Genomic DNA, 18,816 nt, shown 5'->3' with positions numbered 1-18,816 from the left:
TGTACGTATCCCTTTGAATTTTGGACGCAGGAATAAGGAACGTTTTGCTTGTAAAGCATAATGGATATTTTACCAACATGAGCCTTCGTTCTTCGAGGCCATGTGTAAAGAAACATTTTATATTTTCAGAAGTTTTCAACGCATAGTACATAAATACGACCTTACAGTCTTTTGAATTATTTTACAGATTTAGTAGTGGCAGCCTATGAGTAGAATAAAGTTTAAAAAAAATTAAAAAAAAAGATCATTTTGTATAGTGAAAATTATAGTCTATTATAGTTCCCGTAAAATTAGTTTTCATATAGATGACCAATTTTTAGGCATTTTTATTCAATTATATTTAAGCACTTACATTAATTCAGTTTTATTTAAGCGTTTACAATTTTATTTAGGCATTTTATTTAGTCTTTTAAAATTACTAAATTAGAAAATTCTATTTTATTTATATCACAATAAATTTGAAAATAAACCACCAATTGACGCAAATGATGTGGGTTTGAACTTTACGTTCCCGTTCAAACAAATGTCTTTCTTTAACAGTAGTTTCCTGTTTCATAAATCATAAGAAAACATGCCACTTTCATTGCATCTGATATTTGAATTTGATTAACAACGTTCTTCACTTTTGGAGGTAGTATAACATGTGACATCATGAGGACTAATTAAAAACACTTTTTTTTTGTAAATTAGAACGTGTCAGAAACGGCAAATAACAGCTAGAAATATTAATTTAATCTGGTTACTTTTCATTGTAGATTAATAGTTCTGATTTACACTATCCATTTTTAAAATTAATAAAATGCCGAAGATTTTGTAAGCGCATACAGTAAGCAAGACCAACCCTTGCTTGAAACATCGTTGCTGGTGTTGAAATTTTCCGTTGTTGCTGGTGTTGAACCATCGTTGCTGGTGTTGAAATGTTCTGTGGTCAAGACTGTTCCATGGTCAAGACTTAATCAGTCTTCCTCCAGTGGTCATTTGAAGTGTTCTTTTTAATAACCTGATTCTCTATAAATTAAAAAAAAAAAAAAAAAAAAAAATGGCTTTCCCTGCAAAACTTCAGCCGATATTTTCAAGATATTCTACGAGATGTTCTAAAAAAAGCAAATATCTAAATTATGATCTGTCTTAGACACGAAAAATTTGAATGAATAAATTTATCAATTATTTGGATTAAAATCGAGAGAAAACTGAATTCATTCCTTAATATTTAATTGCATATTCCATCAAAATTTAGATTAAAAAAAGTATATGCCCTTTCGTAATAATAAACAAAATCGAAACAAGCATAAAAAAGTCATTAACTTCAACGTAGAAGATATCACGCCACGTTTCTGACATCTTTTAATATTAGTTGTTATATGTGTGAGAAAGAACTGAAGAAACTTGCCTGAAAATATTGGCTGTTGCGAAAAGTCCTTCGGCAATGAGGATAGGATCCCACGCATCCCATTTTTCGCGTGGTAGATAAGCTGTTCCTGTGTCTTCGGCTATTTCTTTTTGCACCTAGAAATGTAACTAGAAATGGTCATAAAATAAAGAAGACGTAAACGCACTACAATTCAGATAAAGAAGGATGTCCGTTCATTGAAACCTAGGAAAAATTGATTTACTAGTACAAACGTTTTTACACTGCTCAGAACAATTAGGGGATATTATGATTTTAGATACAAACATCGGATGAGGAATTGTTTTGGTGACTGATATATGATGTATAGGCGGTATAAGACATGAGAATAGAAAAAAAGTAACGAACAAGGAATAATTAAAATTTATTGAGGATATTTGCCGGTAAACAAAAAATTAACATTATACAAGTAAACAAAAAATGTGATTTTTCGGATACAAATGAGTTTCAGTAAATGATATGGTTTTTCCTGACCGAAAGCAATACCGCACACTTCTGAGGAGTCAATGAGGTTATCAATGAGAAGAGTGGGGTGTTCTCTCCTAATCCTATAGAGGAGAGCTTTTCAACTGCTGAATTGTTTCTGGGGGTGATCAGCGACTAGCAATACTTTTCCATAGAAAATCCCAAACATTTTCTATTGGGCTCATATCTGAGAAACATGCCGGCCAATACTTTCGAAGGATTCCTTCGTCGAAAAGAAAACTGTCTACTAGCGGATCACGACGTGGCCTGGCGTTATCTTCCACGAGAATGAATTCATCCCCAATTGCTGTAGCATAAAGAACCACAATAGGTCTGAGGATCTCATTCCTATATCACTGAGCCGTTAGTGCTCCGGTCGCGATAATGTGCAGGTAGGTGTAGCCATTGATAGAAATACCATACCAGACCATCGCTCCGCCTCCGCAAAAAAACCTTCATACACAAAAGCAGGAGTATTTCGTGTACCAAGATCTCTCCAGATGAGAATCCTCCTATTGTAAGGTTGTACACTAAAGCGGGACTCGTTCGGGAAGAAGACGTTACACCACTCATCTCGTCCCTCCCGAAAAGCATACTTTTTGCGTGCTGCCCGGTGGTTATGTGTCAGTGAAACACAAGCTTTAGATCTACGAGCCTACAAACCCACATGGTGGAGTCAGTTTAAAAAAGTTTGAGTTGAAACTCTGGTACCATTAACCCTTTGAAGGTACTGTTGCAAGGAAGTGACGTTCAAAGTGCGGTTTCTTCTTGCCTTAGTGTTAAATAACGATCCTCATTTTGTGTTGCTGTAGGCGAGCGACCTTGTTCTGATCTTCGGTGAACATTCCCAATTTCCAAAAGAACCGATTTCGTAGTCTGGAAATGACACTTTAAGAAACTCTTAACACTTCCGCTACAAAGGCTTGCGTTTGATCCGCCTCTAAACGACCGATAGCCCTTCAGGTTACCGATCAAGCTAAGTCATTTTGCTCAAACATCGCATTCTTTGTTACAAAATATTCAACACGTGTTAGTTGTTTTTAATCTTCTCTTAGAGAAGGAACGCTGAAGGTCGCTCTTCAGTCCTTATCTCAAACGCGCAGTTTTCGACGTATTAGACAAAATTTGCATATTTCCAAATTTGTAAACATTATAATTTTTCTTTTGAACCTCTTCTATTTAATTTTTGTTAAAAAAGTTCTCGATTATATGTTATTTCATACCGAACTTTCAATATATCCTAACAGTTTTGAGCACTGTATTATTAAAGAAAAGGGTGCCTTTACGGTGATTTGATGTTCATTCAGAATTATAAAGAATGCAACAATGAAAACACTTTAGAATGATTTAATTAGAAGAATCCAGTTCAAATAATTCCAATATTAGAAGGTAAAAATTGTTTTTACACATGAATTACCAATGAAATATTTTGAAAATAGTTATACAAATTGATTTTACACTCTTATTCAGAGCCTACAGCACATCACTTCAATTTCAAAATAATTAATGTAATTTTATTCATTTAAAGGGAGAATTTTATTTTCTGTTTGTATAGTATCTTAGTAATACGAATTTGAATAATTTCCCTTATGCATCAATTTCTTTAATTTTGCTAAAGTGACGTAAGTAATTTTGCTAAATTTGCTCTTCTTTTACAAATCTCCCATAAGATAAAAGTAAGGCTTTGTTTCCAGGCAGAGTTACCTCGTCAAGCTGAATAGAGAATTCAGATGTTTTTAAGAACTGACATAAAGAATTTCCTGTGCACTGAGCCATTTCGTCAATCCTTCTTTATACTGTAATATTCAATGCAATTCTTTTAAAGGTCGTATTACACATTCAAAACATTTCGTAAGAACCATTGTTTAGTACGAATTTTGTAACATGATGTAAAATAGTCACCATGGATCGTTTTAAGGTATCAAGTAAAAGAGAAACTAATTCTCCATTATATACAATGGTTGATGATGGAGGATTCGATGCTAATAGCTGATTGATTGTTGAAAATGAACAAATTACACATTTTTTCTGAAAGGAAGGAAAAAATCGTACATCTTTCTTTCAGTGGTAAAGCAGATAGAAGAACAATTGTTTGAAATTTTTATTCGCCCGAAACAAATAATGATAGTAGCCTTATAATATCGAAAGATGGTTTACATAGCGCGATGCGTATTATCTCATTTATAGCTAGTAGAGTAGTAAGTTCTGTATCGATGGCGTGTGGCTTTTCGATTTTGCGCTTAGTAAAGTAACATTATAAGAAGCACGAAGGTCATCGTCATTTTCCTCAAATGTTGTCGCAATAACGGTGTTGTCAAATATTTGTCTTTGGTTGTTTTAAGAAAGTTAAATCTTTATCTTTTTTTTTTGTCGCTGTGGTCTTTTGTTAAATGTTCCTTAAGCTTCATTGATTTGTTTGACAAAGTTTTATTGAATAGAAGGTACATAAGTAAAGTACTATACCTGGTAACGGAATGAAGTAATATTTTAAATATTCAACACTATATTGGCTGCATTCCTTTTTACCTCACTCATAACGTTTGTTTGTTAAAAAAGGGCGCAATTTTTTTTAATTTTACCCAAGATGTAAGAATTGTTTCCAATTTATTTATTGCTATTTATTTTAGCTTTCATAGCAATGAAAAGGCGTCATACTTAGTTTATTTTATTAAAAACTGTTTGAGGATTCCCGCCATTAACCGTGCACCCCTAAATTAACTTCAGGAAGAAAATTTGCAACAGATCTTTTCAGTGGATAAGGACCTCTGGGGCTCCGTAGGAACGTTGTTGAGAACAACTGATTTGAAACATCATGCTTGTAGTTGGAAGTAAATGTTTAACACCAACGATTGAGAAAATAAAGGCCACATAAGGACTTTTATGGGCACGGTGTATAGAATGTCTATCAGTAGCATCCTTTTTAACTAGCTATTTGCATTTTACATTATCCCCTGAAAAGAGTTAAAAGGAAGATAACTGAAAGAGAATGCTGAAAAATTACCTGAAAATATGCTATGATCCTTAGGGCTACAGTTGCAACATAAAGTGAATTGGTTATAAAATCTATAATATTCCACATGTCATTTATGTATTGCAATGGACCGCTGTCCCACAGTTGTTTGATTTCACTCCAAATAAGGCCTGAAATTTGAAAGAAGTTTCTTATAAATAAGTGATACAAAGAAAACAAAAAGAAAAGAAATCAAAATTTATATTTGATTTTTAAAATTTATATTTAGTTTCTGGAAATATGCTGCATTATGGTTCTCGTAAAATTTTCCCGAATTTCGATACTAACTCCTTCAAAGCATATGAATTGGCATAATTTTAATATACTACTTAAAACTATATCAAGTGATGAAGTAAATCGATGACTTCATCGCTTGGTCAAGAGTAAAGGCAGGGGTGGAAGTGGAAGAGGCACTAGTTCATCTCCATTTGATCTCCTGGTAATACCTCTATCAACTCATTATCTTGAGCACCCAACGGCTGCTGTGAGCATCCCCACTGTATACTTGACCAAGCAACCTTAGTACACAGAGCAGGTGCTTTTAGATACATAATTGTGCTACATAGTTATGTCGTGTAAAATCAGGCCCTTAGGAGCTGAAGAATAGAGCACTGCATTAAATGGTCATTCTAAGAAAATTGCTAGAAAATCGATAAAAAATTATTTATCGATACGTTGTTTCATAAAAACTTTAAATTCGTATGGAATTAAATAACCATTGTAATTTATATTGCAATTCTGACCAGTATTTTAATTATTTATCATAAATGGTTCCGCAATTAAATCTTTTGTTAATTAAAATCTCATACTAAAAATTTCTTCTTAATTCATTTTGCTTAAAAATAATAAGAGTGAATAAAAGTTGTAGAGTTACTAGGATTTTTTTGAAGCAAGAGAGAGGAAAAATGAGCAGTGCCCTCACTGGGACTCGAACCTCTAGTATGTATGCTTCCAGTTACACTACGAAGGCATGCTAGAAGGCGGGAGAAATAACCCCATAAATAAACCCATAAATAAATAAGGAGATAATAATAACTTTGTAAGGTTCCAAATAACCTTACAAAGTTATTTGGAACTTACATAAATCAAATTTTTCTTAACTCATATTCTTTTGCTTTAGATAACATCCCGACTGCTGATTTATTTCTTTTTTCACGAAATATTAAGTAATTTAAAACATTGATTCGATGTTTTAGATTAGATTTTGCAGCCTTCCATTTTCATTTAAGTCTAATTTTGGTAGACTCATTTGTTCTTTTCTCTCTCTATATTTTTTTGGAGGAATTCCTTGCAACAGTTTGTTGAGACTTTATGTAATTCGCACCTAAATTATCTTGGAAGGAATCATATGCACATTGAACTGAATATTTTCATTATTTGCAACATAATCCTCGAAGGTAAAGCTTTCTTACAAATATTCATGCGTTTTACCATATTTTATTTTAAATGTAATTTTGTACTTTTTCATTCCACTAGTATGTGAAATACTTGAAGAGATTTTCATTTAGCTTGGCGAATGAAATCCATTGGAATTTTCCGCAACCCATAAGTTAATCAAGATAATACCTCGGTTAAATTCAGCACTACATAATTTTTCCAGTAGCCTGAGGACGGGTAGTAAGCTACTAAAGAGCAATGAAATAATGCTTTCTCTGATAAAATTTTTTTGCCTGACATTTTTATCCCTTCTTAAGCGATATCCCACTTTTTTCGTGCTTTTGTACTGCTTTGAAAGAGCAAGACAAAGAATTTACTTCTTCAAAGGAGCATGGTTTTTCAGATTTTCCTGTTACATTACAAGAAGCATTTTTCTTTTTTCAATTGTTTCTGTTTCCTGTTCCGTTAGACAGAAGCTAGAGGTGTAATTATGCTAAGTTTGCTTGTGTATAGCCTTCAGGAAGAAAAAGAATTTATTAATGTATTAGAAAATAGCTTACATCATATTCAATCGGCTGATCAACTGTATAAATTGTCATGATGTTGCAGTTTGTTCAGAGTACGTTAAAGGACTAGTAAGAGTACTAAATTTCAATCCCTTTTATAAGTTATCTAAATCTATTTTTATCATTTATTTTATTTCAGCTACAGTTTTCAGCTACAGCCTTCAAAAGTTTCGAGGACTAGTTAACAGCATATTTATTTTAATTCATAATATTTAAATGTCACATATTCATGAGTCCTTGTTACATGCCTTTCAATATACTTCATCAGTGTACAGAACACATTTAAATTCTATGAAATGATTTTATTCAAAATGTTGTATGTAGATTATATTATATGCAGTAAGAAATTTTTATTTGAGTTTTAAATTATACCCAGCCAATATTTTACACATTTATACTTTTTCACTTCATAAAATTCAATGCTGTCTAGCTTGCTATAACATGCTCTTTTAAAGATTTACATAATATTTACAGTTTAGGCAAATATAAATAACTTTTTTATTTTGTTAGATTTTAGAATAATATAACTATTAAATTATTCATGTACAATGCTGTGCTTCAAAAATATAAATTGTATATTTACTATACAACTTATTACTAATCAGGTATATTTAAATATGATAAACACTTTCTTGAAAATTTATTTTAAAATTAGAAGTTATTGATTTATTTATTTCGTCTAATGTTTCAATTTATTTCACCAAGTTTTACTGAATGATTTTTCTAATTAAATGATAACCAATACCAGAATTTCAAATATTTCGTACAATTTATTCTCATCTCTCAGGAATCATACTAGAGACACTTTCCCAATCTTAATCTTTAAAAAAATCTTCGTTAAAAAAGGAAACATGCATCCAAACAAAAGGAATCGAATACAGAAGTATCTCTACATTCGATTCCTTTTGTTTGGTGGCATGGTTATTTTTTGTAGTATTTATTTTATTTTGCTACTTGCTCCGGCATTAGGCACTATACGGAAAGTGAGGGATGCCCCGTTGAGGACTATCTAAGGGAAACTGGCTCGAATCCACGTCATGGGAAAAACAACGAAAGCGCCCATGCAGCGAGCCCTTTCGACAAAACTCGAATCCCGGACCGAGCTACCAGTGTTCAGCCGCTTTAAACGCCCGGCTGTTGGCGATCCCGCTTTCATAGTGGGTATCACTTCTTTAAAAAGAGCTAATTACAGTTAAAAATTAAAAAAATGTGCATAAAGTTAATGGAGCTTAATTAAAAAGAAGTTATCTGGTTTGCGTTCTGTAATGTTATCAAAAACTTTCGTTTTTATTTAAATTAACATGCAAAGCATTTTCCTTCATTTAGCCGCAATTTAATTTTGATTTCGAGTGTTTACTTGGCAGATGATTCAAATACAAGAGATTTGAAATTCTCATTTTCAACATTGAATTAAAAGAAGTCTTAATTTTAAAAACTTTACGAATCTTAAACTCATTTCTTTTTTTCTGGAAAGATACAGGTAGGAATGAACACAATCTTCACAAAATGAAGTATAACTATTTATTGCGAAATCTGAGTATAGAAAACGCATGCATGATCTTTGTTTAAATTCATGAAGACAGTCATAAACAGCGATTTAAATGAACAATCACGTTGAGTAATCACTTGTGAGCATGACAGGATAATGCCATCCTACAAAAGAAATTTGCAGCTTATATGATCTATATGTTCATAAGATTTCATAATGAGATTTTGTGACAGATACAAAAAATGCAGCTAACGCAAGCTAAATGCTACTTTTACATGCCCCAAATTGTTAAAATATGGGACTCCCATATTACAATATACAAGAATCCCAATACACAAGAAATTACAATATGCTTGTTTATTTTGGCTCTGGAATGACGTTCTGTGAGTCGCAATTACTAATGTATTTTTCACCATCCTTTAGCTAAAGCGAAAACGGAAAAGCTTAACCTGCATTTAAAAATGTTTGCGTAGGTGTTTAGTGTTTAATATACACAGAATATTGGTGAAATGTGTCCAGAAATGCTATGTTTCGAGTTCGCAATTCGCAAATGAAAATGAGGATAGCTTAAAAGCGGAAATATAGATTAAAGAAAATTTCCACTTACCAGGAGCGCTCAATAAATTTTAAGCTTAACACTCTAATGCAGGTTATAAGGGATTGTCTCCCTCGGTCCAGCATGCATTCGTGGTATAACGATATAACCACACTCGGCCCGTATTCTTGAAGTCCAGGTTCGAGTCCCTGAGAGGGCATTGCGGATTTCTTTGATTTCCTTGTTTCGAAAAATTCTAAAATAATTCTACAGTGCCGCTCGAACTAAAATATGGTGGATTATGATTCTTCACCACCGGGATTTGGCGATTGGGTCCCTTAACCCCCAGTTGCCCTTTAAAAGGGGGAGTATCTTCTCCCTCCTTTCTGCATGCCTTCGTGGTGTAACTGTAGCACACTTGGAGCGTATTCAAGAGGTCCAGGTTCGAGTCTTGGCGAGGGCATTGCTCATTTTTCTCACCTGCAGCATAAAAAAAACACCCTAATGACTCTACAAGGTAAATGTTTGAAATTACTTTCTCAATTTTTTGCAAAGTTTCTCTTGATTTCAATATTCTTAACATAGCAATCCGTTAAGCACCAAATTCAGGCAAGTGTTTGGTCGCAGTTTTTAAACCTTCTCGAACAACATACATCAATCATCTGTAATGTGGATCACGAAGATGCTCTGCTTCAGTGTTTTGAAATAATCTCTTGCGGTCACGCCTGGTGAATACGGTAGAAGGGGGAGGAGCGGAAATCTGTATTGCTGATTAGCTGTTAAAAAAAATCTGAGCCTGTCCTGGAGCATTTAGATTAAAAGTAATAGATTTCTACAGAGTCTGCCATTGGGTTTTTAAGTTTTTTGATTTATCGCAGTCCACTACACAACATCACTACATACCATACAACATACCATACATCGTAGTATTATGTGGTGTATTAATTAAACAATAATTGACCCTATTCTTTAAATATATTCTGCTTATTAACTTTCTGCTAGAATGAGATAATTATCCTTCATTACACATACAGTGCGGTTTTAAAGTATTTATTTGCCTTGCATTAATTAAAATATATAATTTATAAATGATGGCAAGGAAGTACAAATGAAAATTTCAGCTTTGAATATTTAAAAAGATGTCTGAATGTAATATTTTAAAGATCTATAAATATAAAATATAAAATTCTGAAACTGGAAAAAAAATTACCCGAAGAAATAAAATCTTGTGCATATACCAAAGATAAAATTTTCTAAAGCAAGTCTTAATTAAAATGACTTATTGAGCTGAAAGTACATATAGTGTATCTGCGATGGAGAAAGATCACTCTAATAAGTTCGGGTTAAATGGATGCATGATTAACATTAGGAAAATATTTAAGTCACAGATATCTGTATGTTTACTAATTAAAAGTTATGAATAAGAACTCATCATTGTTTGAGTTGCATTAATATCTTTAACAATTAGAATAAATTCATGGTAAAAAGTGATAAAAATGACAAATTTTAAAATATCATTAATAATTTACGTAGTACATTTAAAGATTCTTGAATTATGTGACAATAATAGTTAATAACTTATGAAATACAAAAACAATCAAGGCCTGGTGTGGTCAACATTAAACTAGGCATTTCTTTGAATTAAGTGTTGGAAAACAGTCTAGTTATACTTATTTTCACACGAAGAGTAGAATTCATTTCCGTAACATTATAAAATACAAACTTCTGAAATAAAACCCTATCCGTCCAATCGAATATAGATCGTCTATATTTGGGATGATAGAATGAAGAATATTCACCAGCAAACACGGTTGAGAATACGGATACCTTTGTAACAGATGTATCAGTCTGTGTCAGTCCTATTTAGTAATCCTACCCGAAGGGATTTAATTCATCATTTCAGGGCAGAAATTCTTCAACAAATTTAACTCTCAAAGGAGAATAATAGTTTGTACCTCAGAATTTAAAATGAGAAACTGATGTGTGAAATAAAGTAAGCTTATGAATTTATAGCTCAGAAATCTGTTTAGGACAGTAGCGTAAGAAAGCTCAGAAATCTGTTTAGGACAGTAGCATAAGAAAGCTAAAGCTAATTTGCTGGATTTTAAAAATCCAGATACTTCGAATTCATAAAAGAGAAATATAGATTTTGAAAGTATATTCATTTATCTTTAGGTAATGTAGTTAAATATAAATATTTTATTTTATTTACCAAATCAGAGTCTTGATACTTGGTACGTTTCTAAAAACGAAAACGAATATATTTTTCTAAAAAAGAAATTTTTATTAATATTTTGGCAACGTAACAGATGCCAGTTAAGATGCCAGTTACATTACAGCAACTTGCCAGTTAAGATTAGGTCTTTTACTAAGACTTTTAGTTTCTGTATGAAAATATCAATCTTAGAACACTGATCATGCAAGATTAAGACATTAATAAAAAATTAAGTTTTAACTTCCAATGAAAGGCTTAATAATTACTGAACATAAAATTTAGATGAAAAATAAATTAAATATAATAGCTAGCTGCTAATTTTAATACGTTCAAGGTCTATTTTAAAAGTAAAGTTCATTTTGCAGTAAAAGAAAAGAAATATTTTTTTTTCAAAAAACTTTTATCTTCTGAATTTGCATAAAATTCTCTATTTTTACTTCCTTATATGAAGTAAAAGAAGTATTGCAATCGCTAAAACTTTCGGGTATCATATTTCAACGAAAATATTAATTTTGACCTCAACGAAAATCCCCATTTTGACCATGAGAACGATGCTTTTGTGTGACATCTGTACGTATGGACAGAATAAAGGACTCTTTTTTTTCCAAAATGGATTGTAAAATGGATTCAGAAGAGATTTTTGTGTGACATTTGTATGTATTTCGCATAACTAAAAAAAGAGAACGTTGAAATGGGATTTCTATAGCATACTTGTGCACCTCCCTTTCTGGTTGCATTCGTCCGCTCCAAACGTATATTTTATATATATATATATATATATATGTGTGTGTGTGTGTGTGTACTACTCTGTTACCTGGCTCGGTGAGCTCAGTTTTATATGCTTATATGTTGGTAAATTGCGCATTTTTTGCTGATTGATTGCATTGATTTGCATTATTTTGAAAGTGATTGAATTATGTTGTTCTTATGTTTCGGTTAAGCTGCTTTAATAGTTAATATGCATACAGTAGTTGTAGAATTATCAACTATTTAAAAGTTTAAGTTGTGCTAAGCCTAACGAGGCCTCCATTAATTTATATTGGAAACTCTTAGTAGAATAGTGAATTAAGTCAGTTTGTGCACCAACTTCAGTGTCATTTTGCTGAGTAGGGCCAAAAATAAACTTTCCATTTTGTGAACCGAAAACTCTGTCTTCTTGCCACTGATTGAATTGCTTTTTTCTACTTAGAAACTCTAATATTAATTGTAAAATATTTTTTAACTGTATTCAACTGTATTTGGTGTTTTATGTTTTCCTGTATTTCACAATTTTTAATGAAGATATTGTAAGTTTTTATGAATTTTTGCCTTGCCGCGAAGAGTGAAATGAATGAATGGTCCATTTAAACCCTTTATCATAACGAACAATTAGTGCTTGTGTACCCTTCTCATAGAACTCTGCAGTCAGTGATGACGGCCAGGTATTTAGGATTCTTTTCACATTTCTTGAATAATCTCATCCACTTTTACCCTTCGATCCACCGAACTATCACATATCTTACGATGAATATCCGCGGTTTTCACATTTCTTGCTGTTAAGAATCGTATGACTGTGTTTCACAGTCTCTCGACTTTCTTGAGTAATTGAATTGCACCCTACTAAGCGTGTTGACCCGATGCCGTGAATGCAAGCGGTGCCATAATTCTTCCCAATGAAAACGGGGAGGCCGCGTGCGCACTCACTCTCATACATGAGTGAAATTTCAAACTATTTTCACTAACGAACCTTACTTAAAAAAAATCTACCTATAAAATATATAAAATATTAGAAATTAGGTTGAAAAATATGCTTCTAGAAATGAACGAAAAATTCTATTTTAAAGCTTGTAAGTAAAAAACCTCGAGGTTAATAACCATAAACTGAGAAACATGTATAATGAATATAACTCCTTATTTCTACTTAAGATTTGCTGAAAATGGCATTTTGTAAGGAATTTAAATTTTTAATTCTTTTTAATTCAAGCTTAAACTGCGGTTATGTATTAAATAAATACGTAGGAAAAGCCAGAAACAAACAAAGCTTACATGTTGCTTTTAAATGAAAAGGCATGTGATTGCAAACATACCTCAGAATTTTATGCAAATACTTTTATAACATATTCTGAAATTAATTTCGTAATTTAAAATTCAAGCAATTAATAGTTAAAATAATTCTAAGTAGCGTACATATATGATAGTGTAAAACTGAAGTGTAAGTACAGTAATCAAGCTAAATATTTTATAAAATCCAAGTGTACGTTGGTTATTTTACTCAAGTTTAATGAGATAAAACTGAAATTAAGTTTTAATTTCACGTAAAAATTGCGCAACTTAGGGTTTTAGCCGAACTAAAGAAATGCGATAAGAGGTGTTGAAAGTTTTTAAAACATAAGCAATTAAAAAGGAAGATAATAAGCTAATTTAGTTTATGATAGTACAATGTGAACAAGAAACATACCCATTACCCAAGTAAGAATTATTAATTCGACAACGCTAGGTGGTGCACCTCTCTTGGTTGTGACGTCACTGTGCAGACGTTGCCTCATTTCATCCGTTCCGAACCATTCTACTACTACTGTTTCAATTCGTTGGGACGCCAGAATTAACAGAACTGAGAGAAAAGAAAGAGGTGTAAAAGAAAAATATTAGCTTTGCTTCCTTTTTTTAGGCTCTTTAAAATAAATTTCAAAGAGTTTTCTTTTATTTAAATTGCTAATCAAAATATTATGGTTAAAACACGAGGCAGCAAATAATGTTAAATTAAGTATACGTCATTAATGATCAGTAGATTGAGCAATTAAGAGCTTATTATTGAACGCTGGATATCTGGAAAGAAAATATGTGAATAACTATGCAGTACTGCTATTGGTGTTACAATTTCAAATTAGTTGTTTTTTATCAGCTATCGTATTCGGAGTATAAGTTAATGCATTCTAATAAAGTTAGCATATTTTTTTGACATATTTGCAAACAAATCTCTTCCTCAAGTAATTAGAAGCAAATTATTTTACTTTCAGCGATCACAGGAAAAATATAAAATTGCTAAAATTAAATTTCATCTAAACACAAGGAAAACACGCCAAAGTAAAATAAAAAATTAAGCAAAAACAACCTGATGTTTGGCGTTTGAAAAATTAAATAATGTACTTCAGCATAAGTATAACATAATATATTACTTTAAATTATTTTCGTTGCGAGCATCTGTTGATTAAGATTATGAACTCTCGAAGTTATAAATGACTTGATGAGCAAAAACAACCTGATGTTTGGCGTTTGAAAAATTAAATAATGTACTTTAGTCATAAGTATAGCATAATATATTACTTTAAATTATTTTCGTTGCGAGCATCTGTTGATTAAGATTATGAAATCTCGAAGTTATAAAAGACTTGATGATCATATTGTCTTCTGAGAATATGCAAGACATCTCTGTTTAACTGCAAAGAAATCATGCAGAAAAATATTCTTTGATTAATTTAATCTTCTTTTTTCAATAGATATAACCATGTCTATTAAATTCCGGTGCAATACGTTATGGAGAATGCTAGCACGAAGAAAATGACTTTTACTTACACAAAAATGTAACATATGAAGCCGAGTGACATATGAACTTGATGAAAGGCTTTCTTAAAGTGCGGCCTAAATATGACTTGGGAGCGATGATGTATGCTGTGCAGAAGACAGGAAACATAAGGCCTATCCTTGTGATCTCGGCCATCTGGAGTAAAATATTTTTTCTGCGGAAACCTGGTAGACCTTCGTACCAAATGGAAGCAAGAAGTTGTTGGACGTTCGGATGAGCACAGAACTGAAAAGTAAGCAAATGCAAAATTAAAAATATAGATGCTTAAGGAAAACCTTTAAAAAGTTATTGAAAAAACATGCAAAAGTTGAGATACAGATACAATTTCAAGATTGACACATTTTAAATGGCTAGTTTTAAAAGCAACAAATATGATATTACAGTAACAGAATTTCGGATTAGTGTTAGTAATTGACATCCTTCCTATATAATATACTCATAGATTTGCATTTAGAGTAATATAAAACATTTACCGTTTTACTTCTATTGCTTCTTTTAACCAAAATTCACTTAACTTAAACAAATTAAATTTTAATTAAAATCCTCGGTTTCAAAGGTTTTTTTTTTGCATTTATCTGTCGAATAACCATCGGAAACGGAAGTGAGGAAGCTGCTCATCCGACGGTACCCTCATCACTTGACTTGATGATGGACTTGATGCTGCAGAAATTCTCTCTTGCATAACCTTTTTGTGCACTTCGCTATGGAGCTTCGATTGTATTTGCATCACTGCGCGATATTTTTTTCCTTTCATACAGCTAATAACAAAATCATAATTATAATTGTGTTTTTCTTGTTCTCAGTTTGGATTATCCTTTACTGAGTTAAGAAACTTTGATTCTATCTTAATATTTACTTATCGTTAGTTAACTGCGCTTAGATGACAAACAAAATAAACTCTGCTCTCGTTCAGCATTTGATCATTAGACTAAGTGCATCATACGAACGCTTAAAACGTATCGAAATAAGCTATTAAGAATAAAAATAAAAACAGAAAAGAAACTCTGTCATAAATTACCACTGGATAAATGGAAAAGGCCAAGCCTTTGTTCGAAAAGCGAAACAATAGTGGTAGTTGTGTACTGCGTAACAGAAGCAGAAATGGCTATGACCTGCGGAAATAACTATTCAATTGTGAAAAATTGAAAAATGGCAGCTATCAGCTATGGAAATGCGAACAAGAAATGAATCCGCAAAAAGGGAAATTTAATCGCAAATGGTATGAAGAAATTATCGCTGAGTGGATAGAATGAGATGAACAAGCTAACGTAAGTCTACTCGTAGAATCGAACCAAATCGTATATATATAAGAAATAAAACAACACCTAAAGAAATGTGGAACGAATTAAAGAAAATTCACGAAAGAAAATGTCTCTGCAACAAACTTTGCCTTCACAGAAAACTGTATACGTTAAAAGCGAAATCCAAGTACAAACTCGGAGACGACATCAACAAAAAGCTTGAGAGAGTAGATGAACTACGAGGAAATTGGAGAAGGAATAAAGGAGAGTTATATTGCAGCACTTACTAAGCGGCTTACCAAAAAGCTACGGAAATCTTATTATAGCTTTAGAGGCACGCTCAAAAGAAAAACTGACGTTGGAATATGTAAAAACGAAACTCGAATGCTCGAGAAGAAAAGAAGGCATGGAACAAAAAAAGACAGCTGCTTTCAAAACGAATTTTAACACATTCAAATATTTCAATCAACGAAGGTGCAATTATTGAAAAAAAAAAAAAAAAAAAAAAAAAAAAAAAAAAAAACAGGACATTAAGAAAAAGAATGCATATTCTTACATACCTACAAAGAAAAAAACAAAAACAAAAGTAATCCATTTTTCAAGGATGAAAAGCAAGTGAATAGAGGAAATCACGGAAATAAACCAAAAACGAAAGTGTCTGTAAAAGATGATATATATGATGATGAAAATAAAAATAAGAAGTTCGTAAGAAAAGCAAAAAAAGTTAAAACTACAGATGTAATTCATAATCTAGCCAAGAGTTATGAGTTTGTTGACGGAAAAATAACCGAGAATTAATTTTAATATTACTTATTCTATATACAAGTATTTATACGTGTTAACATTTTATATTATCTTCTTTGTATAATTGATATCACTAAAAAGTTTCATTGACAACACTGAGAGTTGGTTACCAGTCTGCTCCTGCTCTTTCGCCGTATACCATTTGTTTTTGTTGGAATGGATATAATAAAGTGATGTTTGATATATTTTTTAAAGTTAAATATTGTTTCTTCTACCATGACAATCAGTGACAATTATTAAAAACATATATGATATTCTGAAGGTATGGGAACAAGCAAAATAAAGTGTTTTCTTTTGCTACTTGATTTATAAGAGTCTGCCTTTTAGATTTCTGAAGCTGTTAAATGATGTTTCTGTACAATTATATATATATACACCGGTGTGCAAAAATTAAGTCGAAAAATTAGCATATCAGCTGAACGAAGTGGCAGAGCGGACAGAAAGACCAATCAGGAGATTAAGTAAGGTGATGTACGGTAGCACATGCGCAGATATGCAGGTAGACCTAATGGGGGAGTGTCTGAGTAGTATAAAGCATGTTGTCGGTGTAAGATCAGTATTTCTGGCAAATAGATTGCACGCCGTATAGCAGTTAAAATCACACCGAGTTGCTGCCTCAGCGAGAAATGGCGAATAATCAATCTGTTAGACGACATCTGGATGCTTTTACCCGAGGTCGAATCATTGGGAAGTTGGAGGAAGGCCGCAGTGTGACAAGTGTGGCTGCAGAGTTCAGAATTGATTTCAGCATCGTTTCACGACTTTGGAGACAATTTCAAAGTACAGGAAGAGCTATCAGGGGGTTTAGTAGTGGTCGTCCACGAGGAACTACACCCGCAGATGACCGGTATATTGCCTTACAGGCCAGAAGAAACAGGCGGCAGACAGCGGGAGAAATCGCTAGACACACGACACAGGCGACTGGACGACCGATATCGCGTTTTACCGTGGCCAGAAGACTGCACGGTGGTGGTCTGTTTGCACGACGCCCTGTACGGTGTGTACCTCTAACGCCTGCCCATCGGAGAAGGCGTTCTCTGTGGTGCTGGGAACACCGGAATTGGAGAGACAATGAATGGTGACGAGTACTCTTTACAGATGAGAGCAGATTCAGTCTGAATAGCGATTCTCATCGCATACTCATCTGGTGAGAGCGGGGAAGCCGCAATCATCCCTGGAACATCATTGAAAGGGACAGGTGTGGAGGTGGAGGTGTTCTCGTTTGGGGAGGCATCATGCTTGGTAGTCGTAGAGAACTTCACATCTTCGACGCAGGTTCAGTCAACGGGACCCGTTATTGTAACGAGACTCTTCTTCCATATGTGCGTCCTTTTAGAGGCGGTATGTGTCCGCAGTTCCTTTTCATGGACGACAATGCACCATGTCATTGCACAGTAGCTGCCGAACAGTTCTTAGAGAGTGAGGATATTGAACGTATGGATTGGCCGGCACGATCTCCGGATCTCAATCCCATCGAGCATGTATGGGATTTTCTAGGCAGACGCTTGGCAGCTCGTACCTTACCACCAGTAACGATTCCGGAACTTCGATTGGCGCTGCAAGACGAATGGGCAGCAATGCCTCAACAACTCATTGACACCCTCATTCTCAGCATGGGCAGACGCTGTGAAACCTGCCTAGCAGTCAGGGGAGATCATATCCCCTATTAAAGACCGGATGTTTCTTGCTGGACACCCATCACAGGGATGTTTTGGCCTTCAGTCGCATTGCGCTCCATGCTACTTTTTCAATAAAGCTTCTTTTTATCCCTCGATTTCTCTTTTAGTAAGTGTTGCTTACATTACTCATGTCCTTACGTATTGGGGATCTTACGGTATTAAATGTGTTGATTTGGAAAGCTTTTGTACAAAGTTATATTGAAAAAACCGTCTCGTCCTTAATTTTTGCACACTAGTGTATATAATTGTACAGAATTTTCTACTTTACTTTAAATTATATATATATATATACAAGTATAATGAGTTATAGTTAGAATCTGCATAGGTATTGTTATTAGAACCATTCCCTATATGTGGAAGTGACAAATGTATAATGAGACAAGTTCATATATTAAGTGTAGGAAATTTCCGCTTTTGCTTAGATTACTTTCGAAGTTATCGAATTCGAAAAGTCAAATTGGTCAG

At 33.1% G+C, this 18,816-nt stretch overlaps 1 protein-coding gene across 2 annotated transcripts in view; it reads right to left on the bottom strand.

Moving 5' to 3' along the window:
- LOC118185692 (transient receptor potential-gamma protein-like) overlaps positions 1 to 18,816 on the bottom strand; it is a 438,602-nt gene that overhangs the window by 28,803 nt on the left and 390,983 nt on the right. For both annotated transcript variants that reach the window (XM_085808683.1, XM_035355739.2), the window contains 4 exons: positions 14,618 to 14,852; positions 13,503 to 13,655; positions 4,875 to 5,014; positions 1,391 to 1,506 (listed from right to left, as the gene is read on the bottom strand). In XM_085808683.1, the coding sequence (XP_085664809.1) occupies positions 1,391 to 1,506; positions 4,875 to 5,014; positions 13,503 to 13,655; positions 14,618 to 14,852 (644 nt within the window). The remainder of the gene's footprint in view (positions 1 to 1,390; positions 1,507 to 4,874; positions 5,015 to 13,502; positions 13,656 to 14,617; positions 14,853 to 18,816) is intronic.

The sequence above is a fragment of the Stegodyphus dumicola genome, chromosome X1, assembly GCF_044657685.1.
Source record: "Stegodyphus dumicola isolate Sdum_Otavi_A_Nest chromosome X1, ASM4465768v1".
Taxonomy (NCBI): domain Eukaryota; kingdom Metazoa; phylum Arthropoda; class Arachnida; order Araneae; family Eresidae; genus Stegodyphus; species Stegodyphus dumicola.
The sequence above is the reverse complement of the archived record's forward strand: the minus strand, read 5'-3'. Positions and strand labels throughout refer to the sequence as shown.